The 22744-nt window shown below is 38.0% G+C and overlaps 4 protein-coding genes across 5 annotated transcripts; 1 reads left to right on the top strand and 3 right to left on the bottom strand.

Annotated features, from left to right (window-relative positions):
- Positions 1-968: 968 nt before the first annotated feature.
- LOC103979695 (mitochondrial phosphate carrier protein 1, mitochondrial) lies at positions 969-4989 on the bottom strand. Of its 2 annotated transcripts, none has more exons than XM_009395876.3 (6): positions 4496-4989; positions 3301-3650; positions 3112-3155; positions 2311-2525; positions 2089-2213; positions 969-1435 (listed from the first exon to the last, which is right to left on the bottom strand). In XM_009395876.3, exons 1-6 carry the CDS (start codon positions 4652-4654, stop codon positions 1381-1383), a joined length of 948 nt encoding a protein of 315 aa, XP_009394151.2. In that variant the 5' UTR covers positions 4655-4989; the 3' UTR covers positions 969-1380. The 2 variants fall into 2 exon arrangements, with proteins under 2 accessions (XP_009394151.2, XP_064943785.1); XM_065087713.1 differs by having other exon boundaries at positions 2385-2525.
- Positions 4990-5139: 150 nt separating this feature from the next.
- LOC135596104 (outer envelope pore protein 21B, chloroplastic-like) lies at positions 5140-9642 on the bottom strand. The gene is made up of 5 exons (XM_065087894.1): positions 9480-9642; positions 8903-8977; positions 8645-8797; positions 5857-5955; positions 5140-5371 (listed from the first exon to the last, which is right to left on the bottom strand). Exons 1-5 carry the CDS (start codon positions 9570-9572, stop codon positions 5288-5290), a joined length of 504 nt encoding a protein of 167 aa, XP_064943966.1. The 5' UTR covers positions 9573-9642; the 3' UTR covers positions 5140-5287.
- Positions 9643-11086: 1444 nt separating this feature from the next.
- LOC135596073 (peptidyl-prolyl cis-trans isomerase FKBP18, chloroplastic-like) lies at positions 11087-14096 on the bottom strand. The gene is made up of 6 exons (XM_065087807.1): positions 13817-14096; positions 12650-12720; positions 12453-12539; positions 11767-11916; positions 11572-11631; positions 11087-11429 (listed from the first exon to the last, which is right to left on the bottom strand). The coding sequence occupies exons 1-6, from the start codon at positions 14070-14072 to the stop codon at positions 11367-11369; spliced, it is 687 nt and encodes a 228-aa protein (XP_064943879.1). The 5' UTR covers positions 14073-14096; the 3' UTR covers positions 11087-11366.
- A 7878-nt stretch (positions 14097-21974) lies between these two features.
- LOC135596150 (histone H4) lies at positions 21975-22615 on the top strand. Its single transcript, XM_065088057.1, has one exon. It carries the CDS (start codon positions 22029-22031, stop codon positions 22338-22340), a length of 312 nt encoding a protein of 103 aa, XP_064944129.1. The 5' UTR covers positions 21975-22028; the 3' UTR covers positions 22341-22615.
- The last annotated feature ends 129 nt before the right edge of the window (positions 22616-22744 follow it).

Below are 22744 nucleotides of genomic sequence, written 5' to 3'. Positions count from 1 at the left end.
TATTACTATTAATAATAATTATCCTCTAAAATTTTATATATTTAATTAAATTTTTTTTGACAAATGGTAAGTGACGAAGAAGATGAGATTATCTTACAACAATGTTTCGTACATTATCATCATATCAATGTTTTAGATATAAAAATATATTAAATGAGATTTCAAAACCATCATCATCCTATAAATTTGAATATACTAATTAACTTAGCTAGTAAAAACTTAATCGTTGCATCAAATCTCAATTTATACAAAAAAAAGAGATAAAATTATTTATATAAAAAAAATTTCTACCCTTCAGATTAGCATTAGAGCAGGAGATCACAAAATAAAATTTCATCAAAAGATGAAGAGCCAAAGTTAAGAGTGGCAGTCTTAGGACCATTCTATATGATTTATCTTTATTTTATTTACATTTTTATGGGTAATAATTACTAACATCATCTAACTGGCACAGTAAAATTTACATCTTTTATGGAACAAAATCCACAGACTGCTTGTTTGTATCCACAAAAGAGTTGGTTGCCCAAATATCAGGTAGAAGTAAATATTCCATGCATATATGACTACACCATGTAGTTTGTGCATTTCATATGGCACAGGACAATCTAAACAACCTTTGCACCTGAAGTAAATGAAGCACAAGAATAAGTGTTTCTTTGGTAATTTGTTTCCAGCAACAATTATATGCAATATTAGCATATCATATCCAATCATTAAAAACAACTAAAGCATCAGTGAAGCTCAACTCATTGCCATGTCATATGCTATTCTACCATGTCATATGCATTGCACATTCTGAAGATATTGACTGCTCCCACTCTTCAATCTTTTTTGTGCTTGTGCACTACTGCCTGGCACTGTCATCTGGCCCTATGGACCAACCATCATTCTGTTTTCTTGTTTGAAATGCTCAAAGATCATAATTACAATGACAACTTCAGCTATCTATCAATTGTCATTACTGAGGCTGTAGGACAATTTTAAAGCATGGTAACATTTCGAATTATGATATACTTTACCAAAGAAGTGTGTACATGTGTATAGCGAAAACTTGTAGAAAATACTATCATCATTAGTACATGACATTATTCTGTGTAAAGAAGTGTGGAGTGCGCTAGTCAATAAAAAACAACTCATAAAAAAATTCTGTCCAAAGCACAAATCGTTCATACTGCAAAGAGAAATGTGTTGCCTTGATTTTTTCGCTTAGTTGCAGAACCTTTTACTCCAAGAAAAAATCAGCTTTGCTGGAATTAGAAGGTGTTGGTCATAGCCATTAAGAAGGTAGAAGCCATCTCCCGTACCATACAGGAGTATGGTAGAATGTCAATCATTTCTCATTCACTGCACAATCTATCAGCATCAATTCCAAGCATCTCATCAGGTTATGCTATTAACTTCATCAAAATCACGGGCAATACCACCACTTGTCGGCCTGAAACATTTCAATGCAAAAATTACATGTTGTGTTCTTTCAATCAATGTAGATATCTCAACAACATTTTGAATATACACCTTTTTCTTTCTTAACTCCTTAGGCAATAGGCAGTATTAATTTTGTTAGGTAGGAGCATATGTTGATGGATGCTGTTAGCCTGGTTCAGACTTAAGGCCAGTTTTTTTTTTTTTTCCATTTTAGCTCAAAAATAGAAAAAGAAGATGCTAAAATATGGAGGGAATGGAGGTTATATATTAATGATCACGATTGAGGTTTCAACATCTAGTGCAACAGCCTAAGTCTATTAACCCAATCTATATGCACATATTCTTTTCATTTCACATAATGTTTATTCTGCACATCTGACCTATCATGAATCGGAGGAACTGATTTTTAAAGGCAACTCCCTTTTGCTCAATGACATTAATCTGTTCCATAGTTCCAGTCCTTACAGAATGCAGAACAGGTTTAAGTGAAAATGGTATTTAAAGAGAATCTACAAATGGCAAGTGTTCTAAAGCTAGGAAATGTTTAAGTGTTTCATGTGAAGTAGAAATAGTGCAACTGAAATAGTTTAGTAAATGTAGTTTAACTAACCACTATGGAACATTGTAGATTTTGTGCAACTTCCAGAGATTTAAGATACTTACAATCCAGTTAACACTTTAATAGTATCATAGAAGAACCACTGCAAGGTTATAACAGGTCCAACAAGTGTAAATCGAACAGGAAGGCTTCTTGTAAACAAATTGGGAAATCCTATGTTCTTCGCAGCCTGCATATATGTAAGACAAGTTTCTTGTTGGAGTAGCTTAAGCATCTATAGTAGGGTGAAGAAACAATCCAAGAAAAACAGGGGAGATAATAATAACCTGCAAGATATTGTCAGCTTTTTTATTGTAAAGTGAAGAAACAATATTATCTGCAGGATTTGACACAACAGTACCGATAGCTCCGGATGCATAACCAGCTATACAAGTCACCCCAAGTTGTTGAGCTCTTGAACAGTCCTCCTTTTTCTTTTGGATAACATTATGGTATAGTATATCCACAGTATGCTCAAATGTGGAGAACATGAGAATAGAAACTGCATAAATGGTGGTTTGTCAAACTTGAGTTGTATTATTTTACAGAGATATGATAATAGAAAGAGCCTAACAGATTTACAAGACAGAAACTTAATTACAAACACACCATAAAAACCATGATAAAGCTAGGCGATGTTGATTATCTAAATAAGGGTATAGAGAAGTGTACTCTGTTTGTTCATCTGTCTAAGTATATTTCTGAAAGCGTTCAACTTACTAGATGTCAAAGCTAAACACAATAAGCAAATGTTGCTAACAGGGATACTCCGATAAAGTTAACAGGGTTATATTCACATCAGTTAATAGATGTTTCAAGTTTCTACAAGAAATACTTAGATATAGAAAAAGAATACAGCATAGAAACTGTTCCTAGATCATTAAATTCTAGGGGAAAATTAGGCATGTTCTCTTTTTAGAACTGCTTTAAGAAGCAACCTCAACAGTACCTAAAGCACCTGTACAGTAGCACAGCACTAGAGCACACAAAAGGAAATGCAATCACTGGGAAATTGAATAACTTGAACACAAATTATGATAATCATGCATGCAAATAAAGTAAACGAAGGGAGAGAAGGAAAAAGTTACATGGTAGATTCCGGCCCCAGAGTGGTAAAAGTCCCTTGTAGAAGCTGCATTGGGAATGAAAACAAAATACTTGTTCACATACAAACGATTGAAAGTTAGGGAGGATCATTTCAGGATCTTAATGCAGACTAGGTTCCAGATTAAACTATGTTACAAGACAAAGAAAGACCATCTCTCTAAGATGATTACCCAGACAGGCCTTCAGATGCATATAACTTTGGGAAGCCATCAATCAAGCCCTTAGCAAAATTGGGTTGTGTTTGAACACGAACTTTCACAGCCTCAAATGGGCAAAGGGCAACATCTGCTATTACTTGTGCAGATGCACTGCTTGCAAAGAAGATTGTGCTCCTATTATATCCTGTCAATACATCAGAATACATCTTTTTGAAATACTCATAGAGCCCAAACTTGCAGCCGCCTTGAGCACCATATCCAAACAGTTTGCCAGCCCAGCCTCTCCAAAGGGAAGACGGCCCTTGTTCTTTGACAAGGATATGCAAACCCGAAAAGATGCTGTTGTATTTAAGGGGGTTCACCTGTCATTAGCAGCAATTACAAACAACGATAGACTTAAGAAAAACATAAAAAACATACTCTCACTAGTATGTTGCTTTATGAGCATAAATTTGAAAACAACCTAACCCATTAAAGATACAAGTCATAGGTATGAGATATTGACCTAGCAATTAAATTTATGATTGAAAGGAAAGCAGATTTAAGTGCCAAATCCGTCATTCCTGTATATTGATTAGGTGCTATATATATTTTTGAATTTTTTTTCTGGTTAAAATAACTGTTTAACCAAATAATACCGAATGCAAAGTCATTTTCCAAAGAATCTAAAGATCAAATATTTATAGAGGAAAATGGATCCTAAGTACGGTAAGCAGATATTCTTCCAAGTATATCCACAAAGAACAAGCTCCAGTTATACCTCAGGTATACAATCTAGATAAATTAGTGCCACCATGGTTAGTGTGCAACCCTAGACATAATTCTAGAGCAAGAACATAAACCCGCACTAAAGTTGCAATGACAAGCATTGATTCTACTCCCACTTCTGTGGAAATTCCTACCACATAGAATTCAAAGCGTAGAGTTCCTTTTGATACTCTCGCAATATCCAACGGCATCAGATTCCTAGAGAATCAATAAAGCCGCTTTTATTCCCAATTCAAACCATGCCCGCACGAATCCAATTTCCTTTAGATTCCCCATCTCATATATACCCCATTAAAGCCGGAATCCGAATGATCTTATCATGGACATCAAGAATCCACTTTCCTTAAAGAAAAAGGAACAACTTTGATCCAAACGAAGGGCAGGTAAGTGCAAAACGATGGAAAAACGAGCTCTTGTTAAGGGATCAACCACAACTCACCTGCATGTTGACCTTCAAAACATCGAGGGGGGTGATGGCGAGGTGGGTTGTGCCGGCGCTGAGCATCCCACCGACGGCGCACACAGCATAGTACTCCGGCGAGAAGACCCGCATCCCCTTCCACCATCCGTTGCCCTTCCCAGCTTCACCTGCGCCCATCGCTACTCCTGGCCCTCCCACTCCACCTCCGCGGCGTCACGTCTCCCTCCTCCAATACGACCTGCGAGATCGGGGAAACGGAGTTCCCGTGCTGAATGCCACAGTCGCTCGAAGGAAAACGAACCACGTTGCTCCAACCGGCGGCGGTCTTAAGCCCTGAACCCTCGGAGACACAAAGTTACCATAAACCCCCTAACAATATAAAAAATTCCTCCGACGGTCCCAACACTCAAGGGGATCTCTAGTCATAATAGAAGGGTAGTTTCGGAAGCAGGGGCACGGTTACGCTTCTTCCACGTGGCGACATGAATCCTTCACCTCTTCCGTTGCGGTGACGGTCGACTCCGTAATTAACATCAAGACACGCCCGATTCGGGAGCAATCGGATCCAAATATGTTACGTCATAAGATCCCCAAAGATCCGAAGACTGGCAATTTTTGGATTTGGATCCGAAATCAAACGAGAAAAGATGAGGACATCAGTGTGCTACGATATTCCAACAAATAGCATTTAATGGAGTTCACTCCACATGACAAAACCAATCAATTAGAAGAGGTTTATGCCGTCTCAGACAATCTCGGTTTGACCTATGGAGGAATTCGATGGCATAATGTGACATCTCTTTTCTTGGATCATAAATCAAATCTGACATTCCATTTACCACGGATATCTGCACCGAGGGTCCAATTATTTTCCCTGATCTGCAAGTACGGCACCTGCATTACGAAGACAAAAAAAAAGAACATAAATCATATCAGAAAGACCTAAATTGTATTCATATATAGATAGACTATGCATGTCCCTCTTACTGCTTCCTCAAGATTAATTATTGTTGTCAAATTGATTTCCTCTTATCGGCTAGTCACATTTCTTAGAAGCATCTTTAAAATGTCAAATTCCAAATCATACAAGCAGATGTAAACAATTTGGTCAGCTAAATGTCAATTTCCTAAGTTTTGATTTACTCCTTATATTATTTAGGAAGTATGCATAAAAAGTAAAAGCACTGACTAAATAAAGTAAATTATGTGCTTAAAATTTCAGAAGATCCCTGCAACTGCTCTACATGCAGCAAATGCTCATCTTTTTCAGCACACATGGATGTGATTGAAATCAAATTTTATGTATGACTAGCAATTGTTGAGTAGGCTAAACATATAAGCTGCCATGAGCCAATGCACTGAGATGGAGACACCTATACCTGGTCGCAAATTTCGTATCCTATTTTAATCCTCACGTCTTGGTCCTTTTGGAAATTGAATATGCTCCACGCCAACTCAACTGCTCCTCTTGGCTTCCTCTACAAAGAGAAATGACAATCGTCAATATTAAACAAGAAATTTCAAGCATATCATTAGGGCTTTCCAGTCCTCTACAGAGAGAAATAACAATTGTCAATATTAAACAAGAAATTTCCAGCATAACATTAGGGCTTTCCGGGTGAAACAGTAGAGGTTGCCAATCAGTACGAGAATCAATTGGATGGTGAGAAAGCCCAATGGTTGTTTTCCTGATTTTCAAATTATTATGATGAATTGAATGGAATGAAGGTTTTAAAATAAAAAATGTACAAAGAATGGCATACTCACTTTAGATATAAAGATATAACAATCACAGTCAAAGTGCAAAAACAGGTGCAGTGTTCCTCAAAGAAAAAGCAACTAAAAGGATTGCATGCGGTAGAACTCTTATCAACAAAATTTTGGGTGGATGTCCAATCAACCTTATTAAATTATGCCAGAGATGCATGGAGAAAATATAAACATTTTATTAGAATATAGTCAATTATCACATCTGCAGGTTTACCTACTATCGCAATGCTAACCGAGTAACATAATTATTTCAGATCTAACACTGTAAGAAGGTTCTCGCCAATAGTGAAGATACCTCAATTAATTTTCCTTGGTGCTGCTATTGTTCAATTATTAGGTCTGCAGTTTTACCTACTATTGTACTGTTCATCCAATCAACATGATGTTTCAGATCAACCACTGCAAGAAGGTACTTCCTGACAACGATGACACCTTTAATTTTCCCTCAACCGCTACTTTTGGCCCAGGCCCAAATGACAACCTGGTCCCTGGTTCAAATCCAAATCTTAAATCAACATCCAAGCCTAAAGCTCCCACAGGATGTAATCTTATATTGTGACTAACCCATGGGACCACAGGTTTTGGATGGATCTGGTTCAACAACATGTAATGTGGCGCTAATCCAACTCTGACCAGAAGCAAATAAATCTCTGCTTAGAGGTAGCACCACCATATTTATGCCAATAATGACAATAATAAGAAAATAGAAATCTACAACATTTATAAGAAATCAAACTTTTCGCATCTCAACATGTTGCCAATTACGATGAATTTGATTTTGCACAATGTTTCGGTGACATGCATAGACGATACATCTAATCTTTTAATGCAAGGCTCACAAGATCAAATCAGGTATAGATCAATTGTATGATTTTAGTTAAGGATCAGTTTCAGCTAATCATGGCTCCTACTACTGCTCTTATAATATTGCAATGATTGGAACTTGACCAGGAAAATTAGAAATTTTGATGTTTCCTTGACCCACCAACAAATGACTAAACTTCCTGATTTAACACAAAATTTGGTCAAGATCAGGAGGATCGCCAAAATCCACTGTTCTTGGTGATCCCTCGAAAAATCAAGGATTTTTTAATAACTGATCCTTTACAAACCATGATTTATGATATCCTCCTAACATTTGTATTTTAATTACCCACTACTTCAAAATGGAAGGCATCTTCAAAGCTCCAATTTTTAATTCTGCAGCCAACACAAGGATCATCAAAAGACAGGCTGCGATAATGATCGGATATATTTTGCCCCTTTTAACCTCAAATGGCATGTATTAATCGCAAACACCATATAAAACCAAACCTAGATTGCTTGGGAACCACCTAACAGCGACCTACAAAATTTTATTTCTAAAATTATAAGATAGGTCCCTACCTAAAAATGGCAAGTTAAAACTATAAGAAGATGACAAAAAATGCAAAATGAGATGAACAATGTGACTGATGAAAATAGAAATTGCAAAAAGATATAAGAAATTTGGCATCTTTGAAGGGGTAAATATGTACAGTCTTGACTCTAAAAATATTTTTACAAATGTTGTTTCCAAGACTTGAACTTCCGTCTCCCATGTCACTAGGGAGCAATCGGCTCACCCTCAATTACATGGCATGCATAAACAAATCAATTAATCAAATTCTATGAAAAGTCTTATGATGTCCGACCCTACTAAGCTCCTATTTTACTTCATTGTCTTCAATTCAGTACTTCAAGTTGGAAGTTACTTAAGGTTCAAATGTTTAATACCAGAGCCAACAATAGATATGAGGGCCAAAGTTCAACAAAAAGAATTGAGACCAAGAATGGCAATCAAATCGTAACTTGAGATTAAATAAGTTCTATCATCGGGAAGTCATTTTGATAAAAAAAAATCAACTTTGAAAACTGACCATAAAACGACCAGGCATTAACCCAAAATTTTGATGAGAACATTGCATTCAACCCAAACCCTTTTTGAAAATAACAAAATTTTGCACAAAACAACTTGAACTCATCACAGCTGGAATAGAGCTGAACCAGAGAAACATTAGGACGTTTGTGATAATCATGACATGCTTATGCTTAATGTGAACTGAACTGGTCTTCAGCCAAAATCGGATCCAAAAGCCCAGACCCATTAAAAAAAATCTTGCACTACACCCATTTACCCAAGACCAAACACAAAAAATAACATTCATTTTGCTGAAGAAAATTCACTAAAGCTTAGTCATTCTATGAATTGGAAGACCACAATAAAATTAGACAAGAAACGCGGGATGGAACATGGGACATATTTATCTTTACTATATCTAGGTAAGTATGAAAAACAGATAATCTATAAGCAAAATAGAATATGCATGCACAGTTGAACCTTCATAAAAGAGATAGTGCAGCATCAATAATACAAACCTCTTTAAATTCTTTGTCAAAATAGCACATTCCTTTCAAGTTTATGCCCACTAGACCGTTGGCTGTGATTGGAAATGACTTCTTTCCCCTAACACTGTAACTGAGTTTTTCTTCTTTGTTGAGCTGAACACCTATACCCATGCTAGCTGATAACTACATGATAAGAACAAAGGCATTTCGCATCCCAATGTTTGGTTAGACGCTTTAAATTCAAGATCGTTGTTATGTTGCTAGCCAGGACCCGAGCATGAGAATTACCTCGGGATAGAAATGCCGAACAAACAGGGCAAGAAAACTAGGAGTCCCAGCCCCCGTGTCTAATTCTCCATGAGCCTGGCAGGACACATTTATAATAAATTATCAGTCTGCTCATTCCTGACATATTAATCATCTTACAAGCAAGGAACACCGTTCTAAGCATTGAACAGGGCACATAGAGTAGAAGATTTACTGTAATGCTTTAACCAAACCAAAAAATATCAACATTCTTGAACGAAAAGCACAAGCTGAAAGGGTACTTAAAACTGATGCGATAAATTATTAAACGATAACCTCTAATGGACTGTTCCAAGAAATGCACGCGAGACATTTTTACCATCAATTTCCGCTTTAGACGGACAAAGTTCGACTTTCATTTCGAACATTAAGACCGGAACTTTGCAGAACACACAAGAAAACGCTCACCAAAAGAAGATTCCAAATTTACACTAATCCCTCATCCACACGAACAAAAACTTGCGATCTGCATCAAAGCTTTCACAGGAACTGTGCGGCGCACATCGCAGCAGGGTAGAATGCAAAAGAGGGGAGAAAGGAATGAGGGGGGGGGGCAAACCTGCAGTAGGGTTTTGGAGGCGAGGGGAATCTTCTCCTTGGCGTGGATCCTAAGAGATTCGGAATCGCCATCGAACCTGAGCGAGCTCTCCATCCCCTCTCCTCTTTCGAACCCTAGCGGACGAGGAGCCGACGGGACACGGCAGGGGCTTCTTGTGACGCCCCCACCTCCCGCCCTTGCTTTTATACCCTGCAAAGCCACGCGAGAAAACTTGCAACAGTGAGTCATGCTACTTAGCATCGGTGGTCAACTCATGACATGACTGCATGAGTGCAATTAAAGAGTATAAATCTCGACAAAAGCCTATGAAAAGAAGCAAAAGAAATTTCAAGTTTTAATGATATTAATCAAAATAAACCAACTTTAACTTGATTTTTAAAGGATAAATTTATCTGTGTCACAAAAAAAGAAAATAAATGAAATAATTATATTATCCTAAGTTAAATTAATAACGACAAGAATATATGATTATTTGCTCTTTGTTAATTTGGATAAAAGGAAAAGAAAAAGAAGATGATTCTATCTTTCATTTAGATAAAGAAGATTAAGGGTTTGATAATTAGATCTCTTGCATATATTTATGAAATATATGTACACAAGTAGATCTTAGAGGAATGTCTTGGCATAACGACAAACATTTGATTAGGATTCGAGTCATGAAAATAGTTTTGACGGGAGTTTGATGTATTGAGTTCATCACATCGCTAAGTATGATTTTTTGGTTAACTTTGGTTGTGATCAAAGAAAGTCAATCAAATTATTATGTGGTAAAGTTAAATTACTTTGATAACTCCTTAATTTTGTTTTCATATATGAGAGAAATGTTTATTTTCTTAACTCTATTTCCGATGGATTAAATATTTAAATATTTAATTTTTTTAACTAGAAATTAAATATTTTTATAGAAATAGATAATTGTAGAGTTAGAGATATGATATGGGGAATATTCACTCTTGCTTGGGCTTGACAAATGGAAGTCTCAACCCAACCAAAAATATGTCATGTCAATCGATCAGAATGAAATATTTTTTAAATATCTTTTATTTCAAATCTTATCTTTCTAACCACTAATAGATAAAAGGGGTGTGATTAGGTCAAACTCAATCAATTTCAATCCTCTCTAATTCATCTCGATTTTATTAAGTAACGAAAGAAACCTAAGTTTACTGTCACATTGAAAGCCCTTATATATCCTATCTTATTCATCTCGATATTATTAACTTGAGTATCAAAAGAAACCTAAGTTTATCGTTACATTGAAAGCCCTCATATCTTGAGCAACATCAACTCCCGTAGTGTAAGTTAGATCTAAATCAAGTTAAATTAAACATCAAGCGATAACAAGATGTTTGTCAACTTACTTGCATTAATGGAGTGTATCATTAGAATGTGCTAAAAAGATCAAAATGGTGTGGAACATGTCTATCATCAAAGTCAATTGTGATGTTACACAGATATGGTGGCAGATGACAAGGTTTAAGCACAAAAACAAAAAACAAAAAAAGCTCCTTCAGTTCTTAGCACATACTTTATACCCAGTGGGATTCTGGTTTTGAGTTCAGCTACTAATCACATTTCCAGTCTAATAACTGCAAACAACATTGAAGTAGCTCAACTTGAAATGTATTGTCATAGAAACCAAAATTTCTGATTTCTTGTTGAAGTACAACATTGAAGTAGCTCAACTTGCTAGCAAAAATTTCAACATTCTAGTTTGCAGGGTTAACAAAAAAGATCTATTGACCTTTCTCTTGCTTAAGAATAGGTTTACTAACACAGAATGATGCTCTTTATTTCCACTGAAAGAGGAAATTAGTACTGAAGAAATCATAAAATATACATATATGGAAAAACATAGAAGAAACAGTGCTCTTTTCAGAACATGGTTTACTTTTCTCCTGGAGGTATCACTTCCAAAAGCTCCACATTCATTTCAAAATCAGCTCCAGGCTGCAAAGCAAATGAGAAGATCAAGCAAATATAGGAACTCATGCAGCCCAACTGAAAAACCACATTAGAAACAAAGTGTAATTTCTTAACAAAACTCATAAGATTCAACAAAAAAATATCAGAGATTAGTATCGACATTTACTGGTATTTCATTCATTCCTTTTTTTCCATAACCGAGCTCGGGAGGAACGACCACAGTCCTCTGCATAAATAAAGATGGAACATGGACACGAGAAACTCAGATAACCGCATTAAGTTAGTTGCACATAAGCTACAAAAATCTGTTTGAATTATGTCGTTAAGAAAAAGCAGAAAGCTACTTTTCAGGAATACTTGCCTTCCCTCCTACTTTCATTCCTTCGGTTATTGAATACAGAGCTGGAGGGGGTTTTGGTGCAGCCTGGGCTGAATAGAGGCCATTTGCATTTTCCACAAACTCACGCTTTCTTTCCTTACCAGGTAGCGACCCGACAGTAAATTCATAAGGCTACTAAAAGACGAGAAGCTCTGTCAGTACTAGAATTGCAAGCCAACTGGATATGAGGAGATACTAAGACGAGCAATGACATTCTCTTGACAATTGTTGAGTAATCCTGGAACATTCCTCAACTCACTGAGAACAGATAGTTATAAGAACTTATGAACTAATTAGAAATAAATCCCTATCAAGACATTAGTTCATAATAGAGATAGGTCTGAAAAAAACATAATGATCTTCTTTTGCAACTGTGAACAATCACCAGCAAAAGAGTAGGAATTACACTATGGTAATTGCCCAAGAAGCTGGTACCATGTATCATTGGACTAGTAACCTTGCTCAAGTTGATTGATGATACCATGTATTAAAAGCTTTTATGTTTTTCCACCAGTCCTGCTGGTCAAACAATACTTGATGAGAGGACTGAAAACAGTATATTAAAAGTTTGTCTCCATTATACAAGCTCAATAGAGTAGTCAATGACGAACAAAACATCAGTTAAAGACAATATCAAAACCCTGTCAAGATGGGCTTATTGAAAGAACCTGTGCAATAACGCGATTGCCAGCTAGAAGTTTAGATTCACGACTTGAGATGGCTGTAATTCCTCGATAGATGCAGTCAAAATGTACCTATAAAAACACAGGTCACCAAAACTTGAAGTGGTTTCCGATATTCATTTTTGCCCAGAAAAACTTTTTCAGGTGGATCAAGATATTGTCTAGTTGATTTCATAACCAACCTGAACTGTGGAACCTTTCTCAGCTTTCGGGCCCTTCCCCTCAATAAGATCATAATACTTCAGACCATTAGCTGTTTTCAACATTTAGATTTCAGGCAAACAGAAAAGCAGGACAAAATTAGGGATAAAATTGCATGGAAGAAACATAACAGAGAACCGGTGATGGGCAATATCTAGCGAGGCCAAGATGATAACTCATGCAACCTTGATTCAGTGACGCAAAGTTTGTTGAATGCATTTCAATGCCACAAAGTCGACCTTTTCTTTACAAAATTTATTGCAGTTCTCAAATTTCTAAAGGTGATTGGACATAAACTTATAACAGGATGGAGCCATAAGGTCTCAAATAACATCATGTCAAAGAACATCTTATGTTAAATAAGTAAACAAGATTATTTTTTCTTCTTTTTGAAAAATAAGATTCCTTTCAATTGAAGGTGCTCTTTTATTGCTAAAGTTGGTATATAGCTAAAGAAGATGCTAAGATAACAAACAGATCCATCTCAAAAAAAGGACTTTTAGCATCTCACAGTGGTTAATAAATTGAACAATATGATTATGCGCTTGTCAAAAAGAATGGAATTGCTTTTGTTTGGTTTTTCTGGAACCGAAGCAATGATGGCTATATATCTTTCTCTCTCTAAATTTTTGTGATTAATTGGACTAAATACTCTACCTTATATATTATCAATGCTGCCAATTTATTTTCTTTATTTTCAGAAATGTTAATTATCTTAAGGAGAAACTGCCTAATTCATAGCTACTCTAACAGATCTGTTTCAGGACACATAAAAAGCAACCAGGTTCAGACCTCGGGGTTGGTTGTCTCAGTCATTGCACACAAATTGATAAAGTTGGTGAAGGTTGAACACTCTCAAGGGGCTAAACCCTTCCTATAAGTAACAATTAAGTGCAGACATACAAGGTCCAATTAACATAGCAAAAGAAAAATCGACTCTTGAATCTGGCCATGCTGCCTACATCCAATTTTATATGCTGCAAAAAAGTGTGTAGTAAAAGATAAACAAACATAATATGAAAGCATAATTATCACCAGAGTCACAGAAACCAAACTGATGAAAGTAACCACAATGCTACCAGTGCACAATTCTAGCAGCTAAGGACTTCATTCATGGTGAAAAAGACAAGAACCGGAAGGGAACTCACGGCTGGTGGAGTACTCCTCGGGAGCGATGGCCTTCCTTCCTCTTCTCTCCCTGGCTTGCGAAGGAAGGGGGAGCGCAATGAAGCTGAGGGGCAGAACAGATATCAGAAGCGCATCCCTTCTCGAAATGGGGAGTGAAGTGCGAGAAGGACATGGATAGTGGAATAGCTGCTTCGGTGCTGCTGCTGCTGCAGCGGAGGAGGAGGAGAGGAGGGGAGCAGGACGAAGCGACCTCAGACAGCCATGCGTTGCAGCCATCGTCCTCGGAATGGACAGAAGCCACCTGTTATCTATCTCACTATATCCGGTCGATTGTGTAATTACTCAAACACCCTCCTCGATCCGTACCACAAAAGAAGAGTTCTGCGCATGAGTTCATTCACATCGGACTTGCAATGCCACTGCCATGAATTGATGCCAGCTGCTCTGCGCCTACTTGCGCATGATGCCACAAGGAAGCCACAAGCAGCTCTTTTCTCGCTCAGGTTCGCAAACATTTCATCGAACATGTAAAAGAAAGCGACAGTGACCAAACATTTCTAAATTGCAACCGCATCAAAAGTGTTGATTTCTGAGCCGTAGTTGGTGGGAATGTATTGATCAGACCTGTCGAAGCATTCTGGCGTCTGGTATAATTTCCCACGCTTCCCATCCATCAGGCACCAGATCAGCATTGCTCCCCTCGCTCCGAACACGTCCAGTGCCTCCTGACGAATCACCTACCTCGTATTACCCACCAAAATCGAATCCCAAGAGACAACATGTCTGCTACGAATTTCATCAAACACCTTAAGATCGAAAGCCTTCCGCCCAGGAGACGAACGTTCCGACCCCATCCTGACCATCAAAGCACGAACACTCAATTCTCCCACGAAAGCCGATGCAATAGCATGACATTTGATAGGAATGGCAGAGGAATTTGGGCCGGCGAAAGGCGTCGCATGCGGCGGCGGCGGCGGACGACGAAGGCCACAGGGCTGCTAACGAACGTTGGAGTACCTCATACGGAGCAACAAGAGCAAAGGATAAAGAATAAATGGAGTTCAAGAGCAATAATATAGGATATTAAGACCTCAAATCCATGAAAGCCTCACTGTCCTTAACAAGAAAACTGTGTCACCATGAACAAAATTGCTTACAATGCGATAGATTTCGGGCATCATAGAGATCATGTTCTACCCATTATTTATGCCAACAAGCCATGTAATTAGTGCTCTTTGAGATCAAAAGAGGTTGATCAGACTTCGGTATCAGAAACTTAGTAAACATTGCCCAAAAAAATCAGGCAATCATTTAACCGTGTGATCTTGTGGAGACAACACATCAACGTGAAAGTTACAACGTGTATGGCTTCCTCCTCCTCGACCAAAGCGAAAGCCGGTGCACCCGTATCCTCGTAAGCTGGAGAATTTATGCACAACCAGAGTTCCAGATACGAAGCGACCAGAACAATCTTCTTCACCGATTCCATCTTTCTCTGAACAAGAGAGTGGATCACCTGTATCAGTCTTGTCTGCGGTTGGATCAGAAACATCACCATTGTCATCTGTGGTTGGATCAGATCCAGTAGAATTGTCAGTGAGTGAACCAGAGAATAGATGTTGCTCGCCTGCCTCATCTGTGGAAGGAGAGGAAAGAATTTTGTCCAAAGATCCAGCATCTAATGGTTCAAATAAGAATTGTGGTAGCCAATTCTCAGAAAACATGCTCTTCTGATGATGGAAATGCCACACGATGTTTCATGTCGTTGCCAAGTGCTGATGTTGGCTCTCACGAAGAGAAAATTGAATCAAGCTCCAGGATTGGGACACTTTCTGCCACATGAATATAAGTGGGAAAATGGGCAGAATTCCGTGCGATGGTGCTGCACTATGTGTTAGGTTTCTGTTGCCCATTTATAATTGGATAAGATAATTAATTGGGTTCCGTTCAGATATTTTAGCTAACAGACTAAGTTCACGAAACGATTCATCGGGAGAGGGGAGGAAATCTCTAACATCTTATCGTAGACCCTCTGCTCTCGCCTATAAAACGACAGGAATTTCAGTTTTAGCAGATCTTGGATCGAAGACAGTGTTTAGCAGATCAAACGAGATCTCTGAACAGATGACATCAAAAGATACGCATCGTATTAAATTAGATCTATGCAGTTGATTTCAATCCTGATATATAGGTTATTTTTATATTTTTGATATAGCATAATTATAGATTTTATGTTTACATTTGATATCAGAGCCTACATCAAATGCATTAGATCTGTAAATTTATTTACGATGCATAAATTACCTTTATTTTCCAAGAGAACTGCTAAGCAGTAATGGTCACCGTCGATCTTGGTGCGAATCTGCGGCTATGCCGGGCATCACAGAACTGCGGGCATCACAGAACCCGTCCATGCGACGACATCAATTGCCAGTGCTTTGAGGCCACAAATCAAGTTTTATGGCTGCGAAATTTCATCTTAGGACTTGGTGTGGTCGACTCAATTACCAAGCCGCTAAAGATATTTTGTGATAACACCGCAGTAGTTTTATTCTCTAAGAATGACAAGTACTCTAGTGGTTCCAAGCACATTGAGATAAAGTACTTGATGGTTAGAGAAAAAGTCCAGCAAGTGTCAATTGAGAACTTGAGCACCACTATGATGATTGCTGATCCATTGACAAAAATCTTATAATGCAAAATATTCAAAGAACATGTTCTTAGAATAGGGCTTGTGAGCAAATCATAAAGGATATGGTGATGCATATTTATGTGGATGCTATTATTGACATTCTTCTTGCTTAATTAAAGTTATGTATCATGTTTACAATTATGTTTATGTATATTATGGATTATGCATGTTATGGTTGAATGTAATAACAGGAAAGACTAACAATGTTATGGTACATAGAAGAGAGTATGACATTGATGAAATATAACCGTAATGACTCTTATTGATAGTTGGACTTAATATAGTATTATTATGTTTATCGGACTTATTGATTTATTTTAAAAAACATGGCCATGTATAAAATACTATTTTCAAAATTCTTTGGAATCCAATTAGGTAAAATTGTTTTCAAACAAATTTTATTTTATTTATTTTGATTTTGAATATCTCTTTTATATCTTATCAATTAATGGGTCAAGGGGGAGAATGTTATGTTTTTGTGGCCCTTTTATAATTGGATAAGATAACTAATTGGGTTTCACTCACTCTAAGGGGTTGAGTGAGCGTTGGCACGTTACGTACAAACGCACCTCTCTGCTGAGGGATTTCAGTTTTCTCCTCAACTCTCTCCCCAAAAATCCATCAATCTGTGTGGATCCTGTGAAAGGATAGAAAGAGAGGAGAAATGATCTACTCCTTTGCACTCCTTGTAGATTTCGCCAGCGATCTTGGATTAGAAGACGGACGGTGCCTACAGCAATCTTGGATCGAAGACGATACTTAGCAAATCAAATGAGATCTTTGAACAGATGACATCAAAAGGTACGCATCGTATTAAATTAGATCTATGCAGTTGATTTGAATCCTGACATATAGATTATTTTCATATTTTTGATATAACATAATTATAGATTTTATACTTACATTATTGTGTACTACTTTTTGGCCCCTAACGGCGTTCAAAAGAACTCAGCTGATGAAATGGTTGCTCCAATGCCTTTCTGGCCGACATTCTATGGAAGTCTACCTATCTCATTCACCAACCAATCGAACACGAGGTTGAAACAGGATCTGCCTCAAACCAGTACTGAAGCCCCTTCTCAAACAATTGCCGTGGAAGAAGGTTCCTCAGTTGGTTCCAATTCAGCTTCTGCTTGGAATGAGAGCATAATGGATGACGGTAACCACACTGCAGTAGGCTCTGAAGGTTCAGCATTTCCAAAGGAGCCCATGCGTGCCTTCAAGCTAAGGCCGAGCGAGAACTCAGCTTTCATTAGCGTCAAAGCAAGCAAGATCAAGTCCACGAGGGGCTTTGTGCCCTATGAAAGATGTAAAATTGGAAAATAAGCACAGGATTACTCGGAGATGAACAATGGAGACAGTTGAGCTATGAATGTGCTCGTAGAGACCTTTAACCTTGTATGCTTCTCGTGCAGTCTGCACAGATGTTTGTACATCACGTGAATTGTATCTCATATATACTCTCGTAGATAGGCTGACAGATGCTGTAAGATACAATCTCAGCTTCCTTTTTGTATCTAATATCAGGTAATTTCTGTTGGAAACTTTATCCTTTAATTTTTATCATTTCTTTCATAGGCTGTCATTCTTGTGCAGGCAAATTCATGAACTCTTTATCCTGTGTTTTGTCAAGTCAGACTGAGATCCACTAGTAAGAATCTGTTGAATAAAGCATACATGCAGTCAGTGTGAGACAGTTGTTCTCACTCTTCATCATCTGCTGGAACAAATAAGCTTGTTGTTCACATTTTTCCGAGTCCATGATCCATGTAAAGAATAGGAAATCATTTGTCTCAATTCTAAGCTTACCACACATTACCACCATCTCATTTGCAGCCAGCCACAGGTGTTGAAGAAGGAACTCAAAAGAACTAGTGCACACTTATATGTTTATCAACACAAAGCAGTATTTAAGAATTGTGAATTCTGCCACAATCACAATTTTTGAACCAAAACCTGAACTTGTCATCTCTAACAGCAGCAACATCATTCTTTCTTTTTAACATTTGTACAGTGCTGATGGTTCAATTGACTACTCAAAAGAGAATATATGACATATGTCATTGAAATTTTGCTAGTTCTTATACCACAATTAGCATGCTCAGTACTATCAGTCAGTACAACTGTACCCATCAGTATGATTGTTGTCAGTCCCCAAATCATGTTGCATTGGGCCTGACAGATGATGTTATGACAAGGAGACATGGAGAAAGGAGTCAGGATTCTACAGGCTATTATCCATCCAACAGAATGGCTTCTGTAAATCAGCTCAATCCCTTGAATGTAAATCAGCTCAATCCCTTGAATGTAAATCAGCTTAGGTTTACTTGACTGCTGGCTTCTGGATGATGTTTCTTTGTCAAAGTTTCTTGCTGTGTTGATGGGTTTGAATCTTCAAACTGGAATCAGCTATGTGCTTTCATTCAAGAGTTCATGATATTTATTAGGAGTTGATGACCAAAGACTACTTCTGATGGCATTCTTCATCGTCGTGTGATAGCCTGCATCATTCAGTTGTTAATTTCACTGAAATAACTCTAAAAATTTGCAGCATTAGAGGAGAAACTAAAGCATACACAAACTTCAAATGCTAACCAATTGCCAAAGAAGCACAGCTATTTACTATTTGGAGATAAGGACACTCGAAACCCACTATAAAAGGCACCTCAAGTACATTCCCAAGGACACAATCTTTTCTGTTGGAAAGCTAGTTGAATCATCTGAATCAACTACTACCTTAGGCATCAAAGGGACCTTATCGGAAGAAAGGGAATATGAAAAGATTATTACTTACCCCAAGGCAATTAGTTCTATCGTAAGAAAATCTTTTATTCTCAATGCAGTGTTAATAACAAAATTTGTGCATTGATTATAGACAATGAAAGTTATGACAACATTATATCCAAATCACTGGCGAGGCACCTAAAATTACAGATAGAGACTCATCTAACAATATACAAGCTATGGTGGATTAAAGAAGGCCCAATTGTCACCGTAACTAATAATTGTATAGTTCTTTTCTCAATTGGGAAAAGTTACAAGGAGGAAGTTATACATGAGGTAGTTGACATGGATGCGTGTCATGTACTACTTGGAAGACCATGGTAGTATGATGTGAATGCAACCCACGTTAGAAGAAAGAATGTTTATGTGTTCTGGTGGAATGGAAAGAAGATTGTCATTCTATCGACTAACAAAAAGGAAGATGAAACCAACACTTCTAAAGTAGAGGGGAAGTCTCTCTTATCTATTTCCAACTCTGTGCAAGAATTTCATTGCCAATTCTAAAGAAACAAGAGTATGCTACGTTCTTATTGTAAAGGAAGAAAAGCCACTCGAAGCAAAGATTTCAAATGAACTAAGATCGATATTGGAAGAATTCAAAGAGATCACCCTTGAAGAGTTACCGGATGAACTTCCACCCATAAGAGATATTCAGTACCAAATTGATTTGACTCTAGGAGCAAGTCTACTAAATTTACCTCACTACCGGATGAACCTAAAAGAGAATGAGATGCTGAGGGAGAAGGTAGAAAAGTTGATACAAAAGAGATATTCAAAAAAGTATAAGCCAAAGTGCAGCCCTAACTTTGTTGACACGTAAGAAGTTGCAAGCTAGTAATGCCAAGTACAAGAAAGCAATTGATAAGCATAGGAGAGAGAATATATTCAAGAAAGAAGATATGATTTTGGTGTATTTGCGAAAAGAGAGATTTACCATATGCACTTACAACAAATTGAATCCAAAGATATATGGTCTCAACAAGGTCTTAAAGAGAATCAATAATAATGCTTATGTAATTGATTTACCGGATGGTTGGGGGATCTCAAAGACCTTCAATGTTGCAGACTTACATAGCTACTTTTCAAATGAGAATCCAGTTTATCCAAATATAAACTCGAGGACGAGTTTTTTCACAAGTGGAGGGGTTGAATGCAAAACAAGCAGAAGAAGACTATTTTCAAAGAACAAGCTACCCACTTATCACTTTTATTTATCCCACATTGTTAATTTTTATGTTTTATGTTTCTTTCAATAGTCCCACATTGTTAGTTAGTTAGTTTTGAAGGCCTAGAACTAATATAAATAAATGCCTCTTCTAAGCCTATGAAATCATAAAAAAGAAATATTTTCAAGTATTGTGAAGGTTTCTCCACCATAAGGAATTGATTTTTCTCATCAGGTCAGTTGTTAGAATCTTTTATAGTAGTAATTTCTTATTTTTGTTTCTGTCCTGCATCAACCTTGGATCTTTTGTCACGTAAGCGTTCAGTGCTTGCGAAGTTTATGCTTGTAATTTACATTTTTTATCAAGTGTTTATTAAAATGACTACTTATGGGATCCCGAATTAAACGCTTCTGCTAACTCGTCCTTTTTTTTTTTTTTGTTCTTAAGAGGACCCTAAAAGGTTTTTGGATAGGCTGACTCTTTACGGATGGACATGCAAGGGCACCGACTTAAACAAAATTATCTAAGTTCGTGATACAACAATTACCGATACATAATTTTCATACGTTGCTATAATTTTGTCTATTAATATAAATCAAGCCAATTTAGATACTCTATGATCATCACAAATCTAACTTTTATCAACCATTGGCAAAAGATACTTATTTATAAAAGTTACATAGATCATTCAAGTCACAGTAAGTTAAAAATCAAAAGAACATATATATTTCCACTATTCAATGTGTTTAGAAACCTTATGCAAATGATACGAAGGGCTTCGTATCTGACATCAACATAAAGAAATTGCAGGTGATACATGAATCCTAATATATGCTGAAGTACCAATCCTGCAAGTTTTGGTGTCGGACATGGACACGACTAGAGCGCTCATATCAATAAATTAAAGGTTCACATTACAAGAAACAATCTATGGAACCATATCGACCATATATGAGATCGGAACGCGAAGCAAAGGCAATCGACGGCTTCAAATTTAGGGCTATAAACTACATGGAGATTAGAAAGCAACGACGGACGAAACTACATACAGACGAGCAAAGTTGTACTTGTGGATTGGCGGACGTGTTTCCTCGTATTCGGAGGATAAAACGAGGAGATCAGGAGGGTGGGTGGTACCTCGGATTCGTGGAGGTGGATTTGCAGGGTAGATAGGCTCCTCTCCACACGCCATTGCTATTCATGTCTCCGCCGTCTTCTTCTTCGTATTCGCCTCTCCCTCCGCTTCCTCTTAAGGCTTCGTCATATTGGGCCGGCCCACGAAGACGAAGCTATAGGCCTTTTATGGGCTTCGAACGAGATCAAGGGAGCCACACCTTCCGCACGTGCGAACCATGGAACCACACCAGTTCCGCTAACCTGCCCCGTCACGCATCCGAAACAAATGAATAGAACCCATCGTAGCCGTCAATACGAGATCCAACAGCAGAACGATACACTCCCACGGATCGACCGCTGCCGCCGCCCAATACTCCCTCTTCTATAAATACCGTCCTCCTTTGCAGTAGTAGGGTCTTTCACCTTTTCCTCTTCTCCCACCGTTCTCTTTTGGATCGATCGACTGTGGGCGCAATGTCCGGCCGCGGAAAGGGAGGCAAGGGTCTCGGCAAGGGCGGGGCGAAGCGTCACCGAAAGGTTCTCCGCGACAACATCCAGGGCATCACCAAGCCGGCCATCCGCCGCCTTGCCCGCCGTGGTGGTGTCAAGCGCATCAGTGGCCTTATCTACGAGGAGACCCGCGGCGTCCTCAAGATCTTCCTCGAGAACGTCATCCGAGATGCCGTCACGTACACGGAGCACGCCCGCCGCAAGACCGTCACCGCCATGGACGTCGTCTACGCTCTTAAGCGCCAGGGCCGTACTCTCTACGGGTTCGGTGGTTGAGCTGTCCCTTTTCGAGTGCCGCCGTCGACGTCGGCGGCGGGGTTTGGGGCCCTAGGCTAGCTAGGGTTAGGGTTAGGGTTCCTCTTTTGGTTAGATTTCTGAAGAAGATGTGTTGAGATAGTAAGTTCGGAAAATGAGATGAGCAATGTCACTGATGAAAATAGAAATTGCAAAAAGATACAAGAAATTTGGCATCTTTGAAGGGGTAAATATGTACAGTCTTGATTCTAAAAATATTTTAACGGATGTTGTTTCCAAGAGTTGTAATCGGCTCACCCTCAATTACATGCCATGCATAAACAAATCAATTCATCAAATTCTATGAAAAGTCTTGTGATGCCCAATCCTACTTACTAGGCTTCTATTTTACTTCATCGTCTTCAATTCAGTACTTCAAGTTGGAA

The sequence above is a fragment of the Musa acuminata genome, chromosome BXJ1-1, assembly GCF_036884655.1.
Source record: "Musa acuminata AAA Group cultivar baxijiao chromosome BXJ1-1, Cavendish_Baxijiao_AAA, whole genome shotgun sequence".
In the NCBI taxonomy this organism is placed as follows: domain Eukaryota; kingdom Viridiplantae; phylum Streptophyta; class Magnoliopsida; order Zingiberales; family Musaceae; genus Musa; species Musa acuminata.
Note: the sequence above shows the minus strand (reverse complement) of the source record. Positions and strands in the feature narration are given on the sequence as shown.

Coding starts and splice junctions, on each gene's coding strand:
- LOC135596073 (XM_065087807.1), bottom strand. CDS start 14,072: ATGGCTGCAACGCATGGCTGTCTGAGGTCGCTTCGTCCTGCTCCCCTC. Junction 12,540..12,649: donor AGAAAGGTTCCACAGTTCAG/GTTGGTTATGAA, acceptor GTGTTTTTATAG/GTACATTTTGACTGCATCTA. Junction 11,917..12,452: donor GCAATCGCGTTATTGCACAG/GTTCTTTCAATA, acceptor GTCTTTTAGTAG/CCTTATGAATTTACTGTCGG.
- LOC103979695 (XM_009395876.3), bottom strand. CDS start 4,654: ATGGGCGCAGGTGAAGCTGGGAAGGGCAACGGATGGTGGAAGGGGATG. Junction 3,156..3,300: donor GCATCTGAAGGCCTGTCTGG/GTAATCATCTTA, acceptor TTCCCAATGCAG/CTTCTACAAGGGACTTTTAC. Junction 1,436..2,088: donor ATTAAAGTGTTAACTGGATT/GTAAGTATCTTA, acceptor GAAATGTTTCAG/GCCGACAAGTGGTGGTATTG.
- LOC135596104 (XM_065087894.1), bottom strand. CDS start 9,572: ATGGAGAGCTCGCTCAGGTTCGATGGCGATTCCGAATCTCTTAGGATC. Junction 8,978..9,479: donor CCTCCAAAACCCTACTGCAG/GTTTGCCCCCCC, acceptor GTGTCCTGCCAG/GCTCATGGAGAATTAGACAC. Junction 5,372..5,856: donor GATACGAAATTTGCGACCAG/GTATAGGTGTCT, acceptor TTCGTAATGCAG/GTGCCGTACTTGCAGATCAG.
- LOC135596150 (XM_065088057.1), top strand. CDS start 22,029: ATGTCCGGCCGCGGAAAGGGAGGCAAGGGTCTCGGCAAGGGCGGGGCG.